At 31.6% G+C, this 17,234-nt stretch overlaps 2 protein-coding genes across 2 annotated transcripts; one reads left to right on the forward strand and one right to left on the reverse strand.

Annotated features, from left to right (window-relative positions):
• Nucleotides 1-293: 293 nt before the first annotated feature.
• On the reverse strand, nt 294-5,138 carry Vti1a (Vesicle transport through interaction with t-SNAREs 1a). Its single transcript, XM_088232625.1, has 5 exons — nt 4,853-5,138; nt 3,317-3,375; nt 2,934-3,069; nt 1,623-1,834; nt 294-1,263 (listed from the first exon to the last, which is right to left on the reverse strand). The coding sequence occupies exons 1-5, from the start codon at nt 4,944-4,946 to the stop codon at nt 1,114-1,116; spliced, it is 651 nt and encodes a 216-aa protein (XP_088088751.1). The 5' UTR covers nt 4,947-5,138; the 3' UTR covers nt 294-1,113.
• Nucleotides 5,139-6,828: 1,690 nt separating this feature from the next.
• On the forward strand, nt 6,829-16,017 carry Adk2 (Adenosine kinase 2). Its single transcript, XM_088232618.1, has 5 exons — nt 6,829-7,020; nt 8,149-8,442; nt 12,877-13,066; nt 14,471-14,641; nt 14,865-16,017. Exons 1-5 carry the CDS (start codon nt 7,007-7,009, stop codon nt 15,228-15,230), a joined length of 1,035 nt encoding a protein of 344 aa, XP_088088744.1. The 5' UTR covers nt 6,829-7,006; the 3' UTR covers nt 15,231-16,017.
• Nucleotides 16,018-17,234: the final 1,217 nt, after the last annotated feature.

Consider the following 17,234-nt stretch of genomic DNA (forward strand, 5'->3'; position numbering starts at 1 on the left):
AGAGCCTTGTGTTGAGTTGGGATGCAACATAATGTTACATATACATACTATCTTTTACGCACATGGCAGTGTAAATTATAAAAAAAAGAACCTCACATAAGGAAGAGGTTGTCGCAAGGTTTTGAAACAATCTTTTACATAAATGTGTGCCATATTATATCAGGACATTACAACGCTACATTCTTAACTTAAATTTTTTATAATTATTTATTTGATTAATTTTAACACATTAAAATCATTTAATCAACAGGATATGGTGCTAACTTTACTTGCCTATAAAGTAGTGAAGCTTCTTTGTTATTTTTGTTTACTCAGCTGGCTATAATTATGTTTACTGGACTTGTAGTTGTTTGTCAAAACATCCCAACTCTGAGCAGAGGTGAGTACTATTTATTTAGATTGATTTTAACAACTAACTTTTAAATCAATTTTTCTAAAACGCTTTTGACATTAATTCGTAGAATTGATCAAAATATTTAATCACCATAAAAATACCACCACTTTTTAGCTTAGCTATTTAGTTTATAAACAACACGAGAGATACATCAAACAACTAATATGATATGGAAGATCAAGTTTTGCCATAATGTAAATATTATACTAATCAAATAATACGAATTTAAACAAAGATTCGTTAAGATACACTCAACTCTTATTTTTGTACATAGTTATGTGGTTTTACGGAATGTAAAACCATATTTTTGGATTTTATTTATTATTATTGAAAATGCTTATGTCACAACCCAGATGTATTTTTAATATAAAATTATTTTGTTTGAGTAAGGGAAAAGAGACCATTATTCTTTATTTTTGGAAAGTTTTGGTATCAACACAATATATGAAGTTTCTAAAAGCTTTACACCATATCCCATTATTATTTATTTGCTGTGCAAACATAGAAGAGCACAACTACTGTTGTAATGTTGGGATAGTTAGTATATTATATGTATAAATATTCTACATTGCCCAGTGCCCATGTTTGTCCATCAAAAAATTACAAGCATTACATTATAATATTGTGACAAAAATATTAATTAATTAAACTAATTTACAACAGTCCCAAAACAATAAAAAGTTATTGCAATTTATTTGAAAATTGGGAAAAAATATAAACTATTTTAATGAAAAATATATTGAAAAGCATATGATAATCACAATAACAAGTATCAATGCAATAAGAGCAAATTTCTGCTGCATCGTTCTCATTATCATGCTGTTCATTATTCTGGTGGATCTACTAAGGTGCTCATCCGTCTCCCGTAGCTGAAAAAATAGCAGATTGTTATAATTAATAATTTATTCTTATCGATTTTCACACCAAGGTGTATGTAAATAATCCTTGAATAATTCAAGGTGCTAATACAAGCTTGTCATACAAGTTAGTTTTAGCAAGTTTCTGTGAATAGAGGAAAGGTTAAATTATTCAATGAATTGGTAGATAATGTTTTATATGTAACTAAGTATACATTGATTTTTTTATTTCCAATCTTCAAGTCGCTGAGGGTTAAATCCAGTACTTCTCTACAAATATATGCATATAATGTACTAAAAATATTAATTAATACATATTTATTTTAAGTGTCTATGCAGCTAGCTTAAGACAATAAAAATGTAAAACATACCCTATTCCTGGATCGCTGAATTGTTTCCCTCTGCAAGTTGAGATCATTAAGAACAGTTGCTCCTATCTGTTCTGTTTCTAGAAGAACACTGTAACCTTCGGATATCTTTTTCCCCGTTTTTTCTATTCTGTCAGAGTTATCTAAGAGTTTGGTTTTTTGCTCTTGTGAAACATTCCACTCTTCGTAATATTCACTTCCATCTCCTGTTTGTACTGCAAATAAGAAAATTAAAACTTTGTAAAGATACATTTAAAATTTGGAATTAAATAAATTAACAATACTGTAAAACCATGTTTGTCTTGACTGTTTTATTATGCAATGTATAACAAATTAAATAAGATGAAAGTTATATTATTCTGACAATTAATGAAAAGAATTACATTTTTTTAAAGGAAAAAGAAATACCCGAGTTCCTATTATTTACTAAATATTTAAATTTTCAGACCATTTCTTAAAAGTCGTAAAAAAACTTGTGCTGGAAAAATGGAAATCGAGTTGTGGTAGAGTGGGATTTGAACCTGGGACCTTTGGTCGCAATACTACCACGGGGTCACAACACGTTTCATGTATGTACTTCGCCCCAATATAAGGATTATAAGCAGAACTAGTTTTTTATTTTTTTTATTTAGAAAATATTATATTTTAGTGTTACATAATGTTTTATTATTTATACAAAACTTTTATACAAAGTAATTGGTGGGTTTATCGCTATATACTAATTTCTACTAACCAAAATAACACTAAACTCACTCAAATTCTGAGAGTTTTATTTATTTTCCAATACTTAAACATAAAATTACATAGATGATCATTTTGTTATGCTAAAATATACATAAATAGGAAACGACCAATTCCCAATCTTTAAGGTTTACTTAACATTGTGGATATGACAAATATGAGGGTTGTCCAAGAATTAAAGATCTTTACTATTTTTTTAAATCAGGAAAATTTTACTTTTGCATAAAAAGCATATGACATCCCCACTATTTTCAAGAGAGGGAAGTCTGCGCTAAACACTCTTTTAAGAAATAACATCAGCGTCACCAAAAATGAATAAAAGTCTTTGATTCATAGACAATATACATGTAAACTATAGGATTTTAAATAAACATTGACAGAAATATCGTAGGTTTACAAATTAAGAATACACATATATTGTTGTAGAATTCCTTATAAAAAATAAAATATTAGTTACACATAATATTCATAATATTAGTGTTGTTACACCTGTTGGTAGGAAAAATAATCTTATGAAATAATGATAAAGTAATTACTTAATCAGAATGCAACACCAACAACAAAGAGACTTACATAAGTTGCCATCATTGTTTTGTTGAGCCGAGTTGAATTCTGTTTTAATACGAGCTAATTCTGCTCGGTAACAAGGAACTCGAGTCATGAGATGACTCTGTCCTGAACCTCTAACTTCAATCTCCAACTGCTCCAGCTATAAAAAAAACAAAAAATAACTTGTGGTGCAATCCTTTGATATTATGTGATTATATAAGAATGCCCCCTTCGAAATGTCTTTCTAGATACAAAAATATGTTCCATGCATTTCAATGCAATTTATTAAAAGTACAATTTATTTTATTTTTAGTCTTAGTACATTTATAAGTAATAATGTAGCCATATGTGTGTTCTAATAAAAACATGTTCATGTAGCACATTTGTAATGTATTTGAAGAAATTACCAGGTCATTTGCTTCTTCAAAATGGTCTTCAATACCGGCAATAAGTCTCCGTCGATCATCTAGAAATAATTTTTAAAAATACATCTAAATAAGAAAGTTGAACAAGACTAACACAAAATTCCATTTTAAATTTGGGTTATTATGGAAAACACTTATGCCGATTGCCTTACCGAAAATAATGAATTCTGCTCGATATAATTAACGAGCCTATGAGAAACTATTTTTTCTAATATTTTTGATACAATGGGAAGATTTGAAATAGGGCGAAAATTGGATAGATCTTCCACATCTAATTGTGAACCTTTTAAAAGTGGAGTTACATTCGCTTTCTTTATGGCTTTTGGAACAATGCTGTGCTCCATGGAAGTATTGAATAAGTCTGTTAAAAATGGATCTAATGCGTTAATGCATTTTTTCAAAAGCCATGTTGGAATCGGATCTAGTATACATTGTTTGTTGGGTAATGCCGCAACAATCCTGCAGTTGCAGTTCTGTTAGCAAGCAGCAAGGATGATTTGCAGCAAATAGTCTCTAGAATATATGATGTATGCCTGGAGAGCGAATTGGCGATGAACGAAAGTAAGTCAAGTGATGGTATTTGAAAGGGATAGTGAGGTTACTGACTGCATAATAAATGTAAACAACGAATGTCCCGACCAAGTAGAAGAATTTGTGTATCTGGGAAGCATGTTTTCAAGAGATGGAAGAGTAGAAAAAGATGTTGAAAGAAGAGTGAAGGCGGGCAACAAAATGAACGGAGCACTAAGCACAGTAATTTTTAATAAAAATATGTCAATCGAAGCTAAACTGGCAGTGCACAACGGAGTTTTAGTCACAACACTTATGTATGGAAGTGAAACATGGAACTGGCAGAGAAAGGATGAAAGCCGAGTGAACGCGGTTGAAATGCGATCTCTTAGACGAATGTGTGGGAAATCAATGTATGACAGGGTTACGAATGATGAAATCAGGCGAGAGTGTAAATCTGAGTCAAGGACGCAAGGATCTAACTTGGGTCCATTGTTGTTCTCTATTTTCATTAATAATATTAAAAATGTAATTTTGAACTCGCATTTTTTGTTATTTGCGGATGACTTGAAACTTTTCTTAAAGGTGACAACTTCTAAAGATTTTCGTCTTCTCCAAGCGGATATATCTAATATATCTGAATGGGGAAGGCGAAACAAATTTAGGTTTAACATTTCCAAGTGTTTGTCCACGTCCTTCACTAGGGCCCAAAATAGAGTGTATTTGATTGCACATTTTTATTGATTGTTGGGCGGTATGGTCGATAATTTGGAGATTATGATGAATATTGGTTTGTATGTTCCTGATAATTACCTAAGACGGCGTTATGCCTTTTGGAAGGACTATTTTAAACAAATTAATTGAATTGAAAAATATTGTGAATTAAATATGCATTTCTCTCATGTAGCTGGAAAAACAGACAATATGTTGACGTATTGGTAAAGGGGATTGTAAGAAGCAGACTCGATACACATCAAAATGGATAGCAGCAGTAGAGATAACACATACCGGATTTCGAAAGCTTCAATGTCCCTATTTGTGCAGTTATGTCGGCTGTTAAATTCGAATATTGTTGTTCATACGATTCGATGAGAGTCGTCATTTTGGTCGATACAAATAAACAATTCTGAAGTTGTTAATACAACTAGTATTAAGTGGATAATAAATTCAAATGTCTACCAGTCCACATTAATCGAAGTAATTTGATCAGATAATCTAAACACACATAACGTTACAAAAAATTACAAACACAAAATACAAACTGTCACTGAATGACAGATGACAGCCTAACCATAGCCAAACGACAAACAGGTTTTGACTAGTGTTTCAATATCATTATTGATTATACACATAACTCCATTAGGGCTGCTATTCTGAACGCCCTCGTGGCCGTAGAAAACTTTTAGAATAGTAGCCCTGGTCTGAAGTAGAAATGCAAGGCGGTAAAATCACCACCGTATTTTACGGGAATTTTACCAGATTTTGGTAAAATACGGTATTTTACGGTATTTTTTGGTAAGAAACAAATTTCACGTACTAATTTTTATTTTTCAAAGATATTTCAAATACAAGTAGCTTTGTTTTAGGACACTTTACATGATTGCGAGAACCAGGATTAGATCCATCGGGTGGTTGTCGAGATAGTATGGGACGTTCAAGATCATTCGGTATGTACTTTTTTTAATAAAAAAGGTTATTATGTTTTGAAACTTAACAGGATCGGTGGACATAGGGTCTTTAGTGAAACCTTAAGATTGTGACCTTGAACGACCACCGCTCATGCCACGATTTAGAAAAAATGGTGCTTAAAATCAGTTTTTTGTGTATAATTACGTCCCAAAAGGTTTTATAGAAAATAAAATTTACTTAAAAATTCTAATGATTTTTTTTCTTTGGACCAATTTTTTCCAAGCTACACGTTTGAACATCAAATACATTTTATCAAAATAGCGGAAAAGCGGTATTTACACTAACATTTTACTAATTATTTGATAGTTGACCTACGAAAAGTCATCATCATTCCATGTCCACTACCAGTTGAAGCTAAAAAGTCCTAAAACAAAGCTACTTGAATTTGAAATATCTTTGAAAAATAAAAATAAGTGCGTCAAATTCGTTTCTTACCGAAAAATACCGTAAAATACGGAAAAATACCGTATTTTACCAAATTCTGGTAAAATTTCCATATTATACTTTTAGTCAATATAACAAAATACCTATTAAAGCTACTGTCCAAAATTATTTATATTCCTGTAATATAACACCTCAAAGACATTTTTTTAAAGTAACTTTATGCAGTATTACATTTCATGCAAATTTTGGAAAAATATTTATTTTTCACATAAAGATTTTATATTAAAAAAACACGTTATTTATTTTATTATAAATATCAAATATCTCCATACCAAAAAAAAAATGCATCAATTATTAAAATTCGACGAGACAAAAACAAAAAAATATTTTGCCAGTATATTCAAAATTGATTCATTGTTCATTTACACACTTTTCAACCGTACATTTTGTTTTACTCTACTTTCATTTAGGAATTTATAAAGTTCAAATTATTGGGGTAGTAAATTACTCTCGGGTACAATTGTAAGCCTTGTGGTGTAGTGGTCAGCGCGTTAACCTACCATGCAAGAGGTCTCGAGTTCGATTCCTGATATGGTTGACACGAAATATTGATTTTAACGGTGTTTTTAGCCTGAAGCGATCGTCTTGGTCGATCATCATGCCTTCATGTAACAAAAATGATCAAGATACGCTGCGATTGGTGTGTCAATGCAGTGCCCTATGCATCATTGGGTACCGAAAGGGGACGATGATGATGTTTGGTACAATTATTTGTTTTAATTTTCAATATACAAAAATAATATCTCACACAATGCAAATGACGAACTGCTGTTTGCCGCCGATCATGGTTAGTAATAGAACACAATCTTAACGAAATATGATTATCTTTGACCTTCCCTTCACTCCTAACTTCACTTCCTCGCCCGTTATCTCCGTTTTGTGTGTCGTCAGGCATCGTGCTCAGTTTAATTTCGATTATATTATAAAGGAAAATTTAAATTATCTAAAAATTAGAAGCCAGAGGCTAGAGGCATTGTTCATAAAACGTTCTACGGAAGTTGACGCGAAAAACCTTCCTATCCAAATACGATGGACAAAATGAGGTATGTGAGTTTTTAAGGATAGTATGTATTGTACATTTTCCAAAAATATAAATAGTATATTTTTTATTACTATTTAATAGCATTTTTTAATGCGTTAATGTTTATTTAGGCGTTAAAACAATATTGCACCTATTTGTTCATTTAAAAACGTGGATTTTTTCGGATAACTAAGGTTATCTTTTGGTCGAATTTTGTTTTGGGGAGTTCTGAAATAGAATAGTTATTTATTCGGTAACATAGATAATAGGAATAAGCGAAGCAGATAATCCGATAGAATTTAGTTCATGTCAAATACGGAGTTTCTATTATTTAACAAAGCCGCATTTTCTTAAATATCAGTAATCAGGATGCTGAACAAAAAAATCTGTTAAATACATTTATTTTCAAAGAATATTAAACAATAAACTGGGAAATTCTGGAGTCTATAATCTAGACTATTGAACTTTTGTCTTCATTTGAGATTATATTTATTTAAGCACGAAATGTGTTGTAAATCCTCAATGCTTAACAAAATTCTCGAAAAACATTATTCTTTCTTACATAACAACCATTAAATTGCATTACGATATTTTTTAGGTGAACTATGATATTTTTTAAATAAATGATTCGGGCCCACACTTATTTTATGAATTTATTATTATTATTGATATAAAATACAATATTGTCGGGTTAAGGATTATTAAACACCAAATTTTGATACTTTTCTCAGTAATATATTAAAAAAATTGGTCACTTCTGATAAAATATTACTACTTAAATATTACTTTATAAATTACTATTTTTAATTTATAATAATATTCTTTCACTGCAATGTTTGGTGTTGAGGGAAACATTGTACACATTAAAAAAATATATACCTACTTACTTACTTGCACTCTATATAAATAACATACTATATATATATCTTTAATCTATGATAGCATTTGTACAATTACCTACTGCTAAGTGTTTATTAACAAGTTAATGGGAAAAAATCTTCTATATTCCCTTATCAATAATGTTTTTCCTCTCTGTTGCAATAAATTTCAAACAAAATCATATAAAATATGCGATAACTTAGAACTTATAAAATTTATTTATAGAAGCCTTCCGTCAAATTTAACTTACTAAATTTGAACTTGTTTTTAGGGAAGGTCTGTTACTGGGAATCGGAAACCCCTTGCTCGACATCTCGGCAACTGTGGACCAGAAACTCCTCGACAAGTACAGTATGAAGCCCGATAATGCCATAATGGCGGAGCCTAAACACCAGCCTTTGTACAGTGAATTAATGGAGCAATATAAAGCGGAGTTTATCGCAGGGGGAAGTGTGCAGAATTCCCTCCGTGTAGCGCAGTGGTTTCTGGTGAAACCTAATGTCGCTACCTATTTTGGTTGTGTTGGTAATGACAAGTACGCTACTATATTGAAAGAAAGAGCCAGGTAAATTATGATATCATTTCACTCAAGATCCCTTCCGATGTATTACAATTAGAACCTCCAGTCTCGACACAAATTTCAGTCTCGAGACTCTGAGACTCTCGAAATTTCAAAGCTTTTTGAGACTATTTGATACTAACGATAATTCATATGAAAAATATTGCATGTGGTAAATAAATCACATCATAGCATACTTTTAATGAATTTTTTTATCAAAATAAATACAAAACATACCAACCAACTATCCCTATCACCAAACATAGATCACAACTGCCTAACTAAAATAATATGACAGAAAAATCTTCTTACATCAACAACTAGTCAAGGGTGAAGTCGGCCAGCAGCTCCAGACAGAGCTAAGAGTCGCGTTGTAGAGAACATAATTTGTTATCACATGCCTCAGCCTCAGTCTAATTAAAAAGGGCAGTTTTGACCTGGCGAGTGTGTTTTTTGCTTTGGATTCTTAATGCTGCCTGCGCTAGCACTGAGATTGTAGAATTCTACCTTCAATTTCATGACTATATTTTATAATATGATATTGTTATCGTTATATTTTTTAATTAGTATGTAAATTACATGTTAGCATCGCATTCTCTACCCCTAGAGAGCGTTTACAATAGTACAGATGGCCTCGAAATTTCTATACTTGCATATCGTGTCTTGATATTGAAAATGTCTTGAGACTCAAAATTTTGTGAGTCTCAAGTGTCGAATGGAAGTCCTAATTACAATGTTAAAAAATATTTTCTTACCTAAATTTATATAGGCAATAAAAAAAACTGTAATTTAATAAATTTAAAACATTGCTTATTTTATCTTTATACCTTGCCACTGATGATCAAGTCCTAAGCCCTGAGCTGGTATTCTGAATGCTATAGCACACGTAGAGAATGATTTGTTATCGTATATTTAGTACATCAATTGCAAATTGACTCATCTGTGATTTGTATATGCATAAAAAAACTACTCGAATAATAATAATTAAACTTTTCTTTTATGTAAAATTGTAATTGGATATTGATTGGGATCTTCTTCTTCTTTTTCTTCAGCCTTGTTCTTTCCGCTGCTGATGGTGGCCTCTTCCAAATGTCTCCATTCCTTCCTATCACCCGCTTTTATCACACATATTTTACCAGCTATCGAGGCAATTTCATCGACCCATTTTTTGATTGATTGGGATAGTGTTTTTAATTTATTAGTTATTTTTTTCTTTAGTATTTTACACAGTTTTCACATCATACCAATTCATAAAAATATCAGTTTATGCTTTAACCTTTAGGTTATCTAACAAATCTCTTAGATAGCCTATAGGTTAAAATATAAGATTATTATTTTATTTATCAAACCTACCAGAAGCTTTTTCGTTTATAAATATGTGCATTAAAGTTTCTAACTGACAAAATACAATAACAATAAATTGTGATTTCCGTAACCCAAAAGTAAAAAAACAGTATTTTAAAAATAGTATACCTACATATTGGCACTGGACACAATAAACTAGTAATTACGTAGTTAATTTAGCTTAGTATTATTTTTTACATTTCATTTGAAGTCGTTACAAAACGTAAATTATATTCCTGTATTAAATATGTAAATCTCCATCTATCTAGTTTGCTCAAAACTCTAAAATAAAGAAAATTCTGACAGCCAAAGTTTGTGTTCTCTTATTATCATAAACATAAATATACACTTTATTCGATTAACCACTATAGTTTGGTATGAACATAAAATATGAATAAAAATATTTATAATTTGATGTGATTATTAAGATTAGATGTCTTGCCGTATTAAAGGCACATACACATAAATATTATAATCATCATCATCACCATTCACTTTCTGCACCTAAATTGTGCATAGGGCACTGCATTGGTAGGTCAACAATCGCAGCTATCTTGATAAAAAATAAAACAAAATTACGTGAAGGTAAGATGATCAGTCTTACGCTTCAGGTGCCAGTCCAGGATCTGTGAAATATTCTAGTCTCAGAACACCTTTTTTAATAAATATTTTATGTAAACCATTTCGGGGATCTAACCGGAGACCTCTTGCATGGTACTGGTGGTTTAACTTAAGCTGGCGCGTTCAAAAAACTCACACTAACGCATTTAAAACCTACAGGGTGTTGATTTAAAAAAGGTTGTATTAAATTTGAACCAAATGTGCTATCTTTTTTTAAATTCTGTGTTAGATAAGAGGGTTGTTTATTTGAAAAAAAATACAATGGCTTAAGAATATGTAATATTAAAAAAAAATTACATGAGTAAATTTTTTATTTTGTGTTCGTCATTTTCGACGAACTAAATAATGAAAAGGCCAGTTTTCTGCTACCATTTTCTGATTAAATGAAAAAACATATTTATAAACCAGTGTTTTTAATCCATAACTTAATACCTATACATCGAATACATATTATTCTATTTTTACTATTAAGAATCGCAGCGAAATTCTGGCGAGCGCAGAAGCATCCTGTGTATATAATATTATCAAATCATTAGCAACTAATAAAGCAATAGTTGTCTATGTCACGCTCATAAGCGCATCTGACCGCGAGAGAAACAAAGATTATTTTCATAATGCGTATGCCATGCGATGTCATACCATGGGCTTATTCACGGATACTACACAATATGTATGTGTAAGTATAGCGCACGCGCCAGTTTATAAAAATCCACCAATAGGCTAATGCGCTGACCTCTACGCCACGAGGCCGACATATAATACAGTTGATATAATTAGGCTCATTACTTTTGTTTTTGCAGTGATATGAATTTCTACATAAAATAAAATTATCATTCATTTATCTGATGAACTAAATCTTCATACTCTATGTATACATATACATATATCCTCAGGTTTCTGGCTAAATTCAAGTTGGTAACTACATTATACTAGTTGTGAGATATTGCATTTTAATATCATCCCAAATCAACAATTCAAATAAAACTGCAAGTTGAATACTACAAAATATTATTTTTTTGTATTTATAAAAAATAAAATATTGAGATAATTTGATGCCATTTATGAAAACATCTCAGTTTTACAAAATTTGTATTTACCAACTTGTGCCAGAAATCTGATAAATTATGTACTGTGTACATACATCTTCGCAAATTTGACCACATAACCGAGTATCGCACGCAACTACACTGGCTCAGTATCAGGCATAGAAGAAACATTCACATTCTATCACTTCTTCACAATATTTTAAATAATCCCACTTCGCCTGTTTATCTGAGAGAGCTCATCCAACCTCTTTCACAACACGGACTATCTCTTCGTTCTAGTAACGAGAGAACCCTTTTAATACCCTGTCATCGCTCTAATTTTTTTGCCTCCTCTTTCACAGTAGTAGCCGCTCGATTGTGGAATAATCTACCCACTAATGTTAGAGACGCCCCTTCTTTATTTACATTTAAGTCGAGATTGAAATGTCACTATCTAAATATTTAAATTGTTCCTTTATCCTTCTTCTTTCCTTCCCATCCCCTCTCCTCTCTTCATAGTAAAGTGTTATTTTTTTTTTATACATATATTTATTTTTGTTAATCTTTGCTTTTAATTTTTGTGTAAAATTGTAAGATTCAATATGTCCATGTATTTATAATTTTCTCAAACTGAACGGTTTGGGTAGGTAGGAAGAAATTGCCTTAAGGCAATATGCCCGCCCTTATATGTATATTTATTGTATATGTATATAAAGTGTCAATAAATAAAATAAAAATACATACACAGAATGTTTTTTCTATTACTCAAAGCAATATACATATATTCCTTTGAGTAATAGAAAAAACATTCTATGATTATTGACCACGAAGTTAGCTACATACTACAGCAATACAAAAATCATCTATTACACGTTTGTTAAATTAAAAACCAAACCAAAAACTTCGAACGCCTTTGTTCTAGGCAATAGAGCTTAAAGGGCTTCTCTAGAGAATTATTACTCTGATATTACTGCGTAATAATATTGGTTTGTTGACAATATTAAAATATTAAAAAACATTTTCAGCATTTTTTTACATAATAACATAAAACAGAGGTGATTATTATTATTATTATTTAGGATGATTTATATAGTGGCATTTTTGTGAAAATATTGATTGAAAATATTGAATCAAATGATTGAGGAATCATTTGAATAAATGCATAACATGTGGTAAATTTTTAATTCAAATAAATATTGCATAGTTTGCAAATTTCCTTTCATAAGTTATCAATAATAAAAATAAAAAAGATAACAATTTAATAATTAATTTAATTATAATAGCTGAAATATGTTTTTTAAGTTTGATCACTTTTATTTGAGGATTTTTCACCAGTTACAAGTGATCATAAGTAAAACACATATTTTATTTATTATAATTTAAAAACATTTACACCAAAAATGACAAAACAGGCAATCTATTTATTAATAGTGTAATGTATGAAATGTAGTGCAGATGGCGTAAATGTGCAGTATCAAGTTACTGAGCAGCAACCGACGGGAACATGCGGCGTACTAATCACAGGAACTCAGCGCTCACTTTGTGCTAATCTTGCCGCCGCACAATCCTTCACTGAAGATCACCTCGATAAACCAGATAATCAAACCCTTGTGGACAAGGCAGAGATCATCTATACATCAGTGAGTAAAAACATACAAAAGAAGTTAGGAACAAAGTTTAAATTTTTCTTGAAAGGGAATTTAAAATTAACAAATAATAGGTTGGGGAAAAAGTAATTTCGTATTTTTCAATACTTTATAAAAAGTGTTACAATCATCCGATTTAAGTCAAATATGCGCCGTTCTGTTCGATAACTTGTAGCCAATGAGAATCCAACTTCTAATCTCTCGTAGAAGCCCTTGTCCCTATTGGCAGAAAACTCGGACAACCAATTTTCACAGGCCTCTAATGAGGCCAAATTTGTACCCCCAAGCGCGTTGGCCATAGACAGGAACAGGTAGTAGTCACTTGTTGCCAGGTCCGGACTATAGGGTGGATGCATAAGAACTTCCCATCCGATCTCCCAGAGCTTCTGGCGCGTCATCAAAGATGTGTGTGGCCTGGTATTGACCTGATAAAACACTATTACTCTCCTAATCACCAATACTGGCCGCTTCTGTTCGATCGCCAGCTTCAAACAGCCGAGTTGTTCACAGCAAAGGGCAACATTGAGCGTTTAGCCATAGGGGAGCAGCTCATAGTAGAGTATTCCCTGCCACTCCACCAAACACACAGCAACACCTTCCTGGCCGTCAGTCCTGGCTTGGCCACGGTCTGGGCCGCTTTGTTGGCTTTCGACCACGATCTCTGTCGCTTGACATTGTCATAAGTGACCCATTGTTCATCCGCTTTAGAAATGGGTCGAAATTGTTGCGATTTAGCAGTGATTCGCAGATGGAAATTCGGTCCATGAGGTTTTTTTGCGTCAACTCGTGTGGCACCCAAACATTGAGTTTTTTTTAATCCAGCCTTGAGTTTTTTTTAATCCAGCAAATGGTTCAAAATGGTTTTATGATCGATATTCAGCTCTTGGGTGAATCTACGACTGCTAACATGACGGTCTATCTCGATATTTTCCATGATTTTATCGACATTTTCGTCAACAGGCCTGCCAGAGCGTGGTGCATCATTCACCTCCACTAAACCTAAACGAAATCGCTCGTATGATCCGATGTGACCAATAATAAACGAGATATACTTAGTTGAAAAAAAGGGCGCGAAAGAAAAAATTACTTTATCCCCAACCTGATATTATATTGTACAACAAAAATTGGCATTTATAAACTTTATTTTCCCTTTTTCGAACAATCGTCTTTCACAGCATTTAAAATTTCGGCCGATAATATATTTCTTATTTGTCTCAACTACTATATGCCCTATATTTACTCTTTAAAGTAGCAAATTTATTTCTGTAGTTTCTAGAATATTTAGGAATTTAGTTAATAGCGTCTTGACAAAGAAACGGATTATGTGCTTTAATTCGTTATTATAGACACAAAGTAATTCTAATTAGTAAATCTTTCAGATAAAATGATAATTTCTAGGGTTTTTTCCTTGCTGTGAGTCCCGGATCTATCTTGCGCCTCGCTAAGCACGCAGATTCTCATAACCACACCATGGTCATGAATCTCAGTGCTCCCTTCGTATCGCAATTCTACAAGGATCCTCTTATGGAGACTATGCCATATGTTGACATTGTATTTGGAAATGAAACTGTAAGTAGAAATACCTTTGTAATGAAGAATATTCTAAGCACCCCTTTTATTAATGTGAACACTTTTCTGGCCACTGCTAAACCGTCATGAAATATTTAGTGTTTTACTGAATATGAGCATGAATCAGCTAAACCTGAAGTTCTAACTCACCAATTTTATGTAATTACATTTAGCTAAGAATGTTTTTCTTGTAATTGGCTCATTCTATTTTTTATTTTTTCAGGAAATGTCCACTTTTAGCCAAGAACTAAAATTAGGAGTAACTAAATTAAGTGAAATTGCCCTCAAGGTATGTGGATTACCAAAGAAAAATGTAAATAGACCTCGTGTTGTTATTGTAACCCAAGGAAAAGACCCAGTAATTTTAGTGAGTAATGGCAAAGTGACAGAGATACCTATAATAGCTCTGTCCAAGGATAAAATTGTGGATACCAACGGAGCAGGCGATGCATTTACAGGAGGCTTCCTCGCTCAGTTAGTCATGCAGAAACCCTTCGATGTGTGTGTGAAGTGTGGAATATATGCTGCCTCAGAAATTATCCAAAGGTCGGGATGTACATTCTCGGGAAAACCCAATTTCGCCTCATAGTCATATGACGTATAATGCGGTTATGTTTTTCATTCGTCAAGCAATATTCATTGTATATAATCTTCATTGGGTTGTACTTATTTTGATATTGTATCATGTGTACCTGATAATAACACTTAAGTTGATCCAAGATTAATTTTTAGCAATCATGCTTAATTTACGTATTTACTATTCTATTTTTCAGTTTTGTAAAAACATAATACGTAGTTGTGTATGTATTTTGTGTAATATGCAAATATTGAATCTCCAATTAAATATCTAAACAACTAAAGGACAGTGCAATATAATGTCTTTATGAATAATATTTTTTAGATACATGTATAATGTATTGTTAACATATGGAGTTGAAAACACGAAGATCAGATTAGATTTCTGATTTGGTGGGATAATTGTATGGGATATGAATGAACTCGCGATATGAAGGCATGACATGCTATTTATGCACTGCGATCATATACATAAATAAATTAATCAGGGTTGAAATTACATGCTATTGCTATCAATATGCCTATGCATAATAAAAAATTGTTGTGTGTTAAAAGTAATAAAATAAATCAACATAATGAATTGGATGAAAATACATAGTATTCTTCTCGTCACTAAACTTTAAAATTCTACACATCTCAGATGTTCATAATACTATGTGATCTGTATATAGGTTCTACATAATATATATGTGGTAGATTTAATGTGGCCTTATCATTTGTAACATTTGACTGTTCATCTAAAATTTTAATCGGGTTGTTTTGGAAATACATAGTAAAAATAATAAATTATATGAAATTCATCAGTGTTTGTTTTTAACCTTTTTTGGATAAAAAATAATAACATTTAAATGTAAAAACTAAATTGGTATTTCTATGGCTTAGGTGTAAAAGGGCCAATGTTGTAAATCACAACATTACATCAGAGTAATTTTACAGCTTTATTGTGACGTTATAAAGAAACGTAACGTAACGTTAACGTTTGCAACAATTTTCAACAAAAAAACACTACCACATATGTATGTGTATTTTTTTATTGACATCAACCCCAAAATGTTAGTAAAAAAAAAAGGAAATTGGTCCTTTTAGACTCAAGTCAGATTTTATATTTGGCCCCATATCATTTTGACTATGCAGAAAATTGCAAGACAAATATACATTCCTAAATAAATGATTTTCATTTGCAAAATAGATATTTTGTTGAATTTTTACATTTTCATTAATTAGAATTTTAAAGATTTTGCAAAATGATAAAAAGTCCAACCAATGGCCAGCCATTGTCTGGAAATTTAAATATTGTTGCAAAGAATTCAAGGTGAGCTGAGCTTACATCGATAAAAATACTTATTTCAAGAATGTTTGCTTGAAAAACACCAAACCTCCAAGAAACACAAGAAAGCCAAAATACCTAAATGTGGTTCAATATAAAACATCTTAAAATTAATTTCAAGAAAATGGTGCATATCTCAATCGAAGTTATAGCTAATAATTTTTATCGTTTTCAATGATACTGAAAAAATGTTTCTAAAAATTACAACTGTAAGGAATAAAACATATTTTAAAATTTTAGCGTTAAGCCTATTTTTACAAATCGACTTCTGCTTTATTAACATACTACTCTTTCTCAAGTCAGGTCTGGTGTATATCTTAAGTTCAGGTAACTGCCAGCCGTGGATTTCCAGGACCTTGAGAATTGTGTAAAATAAGCAAGCCTTTCAGTAAGACTCTTGGGAGACATTCGTAGTATGTACGTGGCACATACAAATGTAGTAAGAATCCTTAAACCAGATAGGTTGCTACACCATGACTCACATTCATAGAGGAGAATAAATGTTATGCAGATAAGAACACCAGGTAAAATACCTACTGTATGCTTGAAATTGCATTCCAAATACAGAGCTACATAATGTACTTCAATAGAGATCTGATCAATAGGAGTCTGAAAGGTTGATAAACATTGCTAACATAATTCATTGCAACAGATGTAAAAATCATTTTTGAGAAGGGAATATGGAAGTCT

This window comes from Micrasema longulum, unplaced genomic scaffold (assembly GCF_059751315.1).
Source record: "Micrasema longulum isolate JH-2025_06_02 unplaced genomic scaffold, ASM5975131v1 h1tg001000l, whole genome shotgun sequence".
Lineage (NCBI taxonomy): Eukaryota > Metazoa > Arthropoda > Insecta > Trichoptera > Brachycentridae > Micrasema > Micrasema longulum.

Excerpts from the sequence above, each read along its gene's own strand:
- Adk2 (XM_088232618.1), top strand. Across the intron at positions 8,443-12,876 it reads ATATTGAAAGAAAGAGCCAG|TGCAGATGGCGTAAATGTGC; the intron begins GTAAATTATGAT and ends TATGAAATGTAG. Across the intron at positions 14,642-14,864 it reads TTGTATTTGGAAATGAAACT|GAAATGTCCACTTTTAGCCA; the intron begins GTAAGTAGAAAT and ends TTATTTTTTCAG.
- Vti1a (XM_088232625.1), bottom strand. The coding sequence starts at position 4,946 with ATGACGACTCTCATCGAATCGTATGAACAACAATATTCGAATTTAACA. Across the intron at positions 3,376-4,852 it reads ATTGAAGCTTTCGAAATCCG|ATGATCGACGGAGACTTATT; the intron begins GTATGTGTTATC and ends AATTATTTCTAG. Across the intron at positions 1,835-2,933 it reads AAACAATGATGGCAACTTAT|TACAAACAGGAGATGGAAGT; the intron begins GTAAGTCTCTTT and ends TCTTATTTGCAG.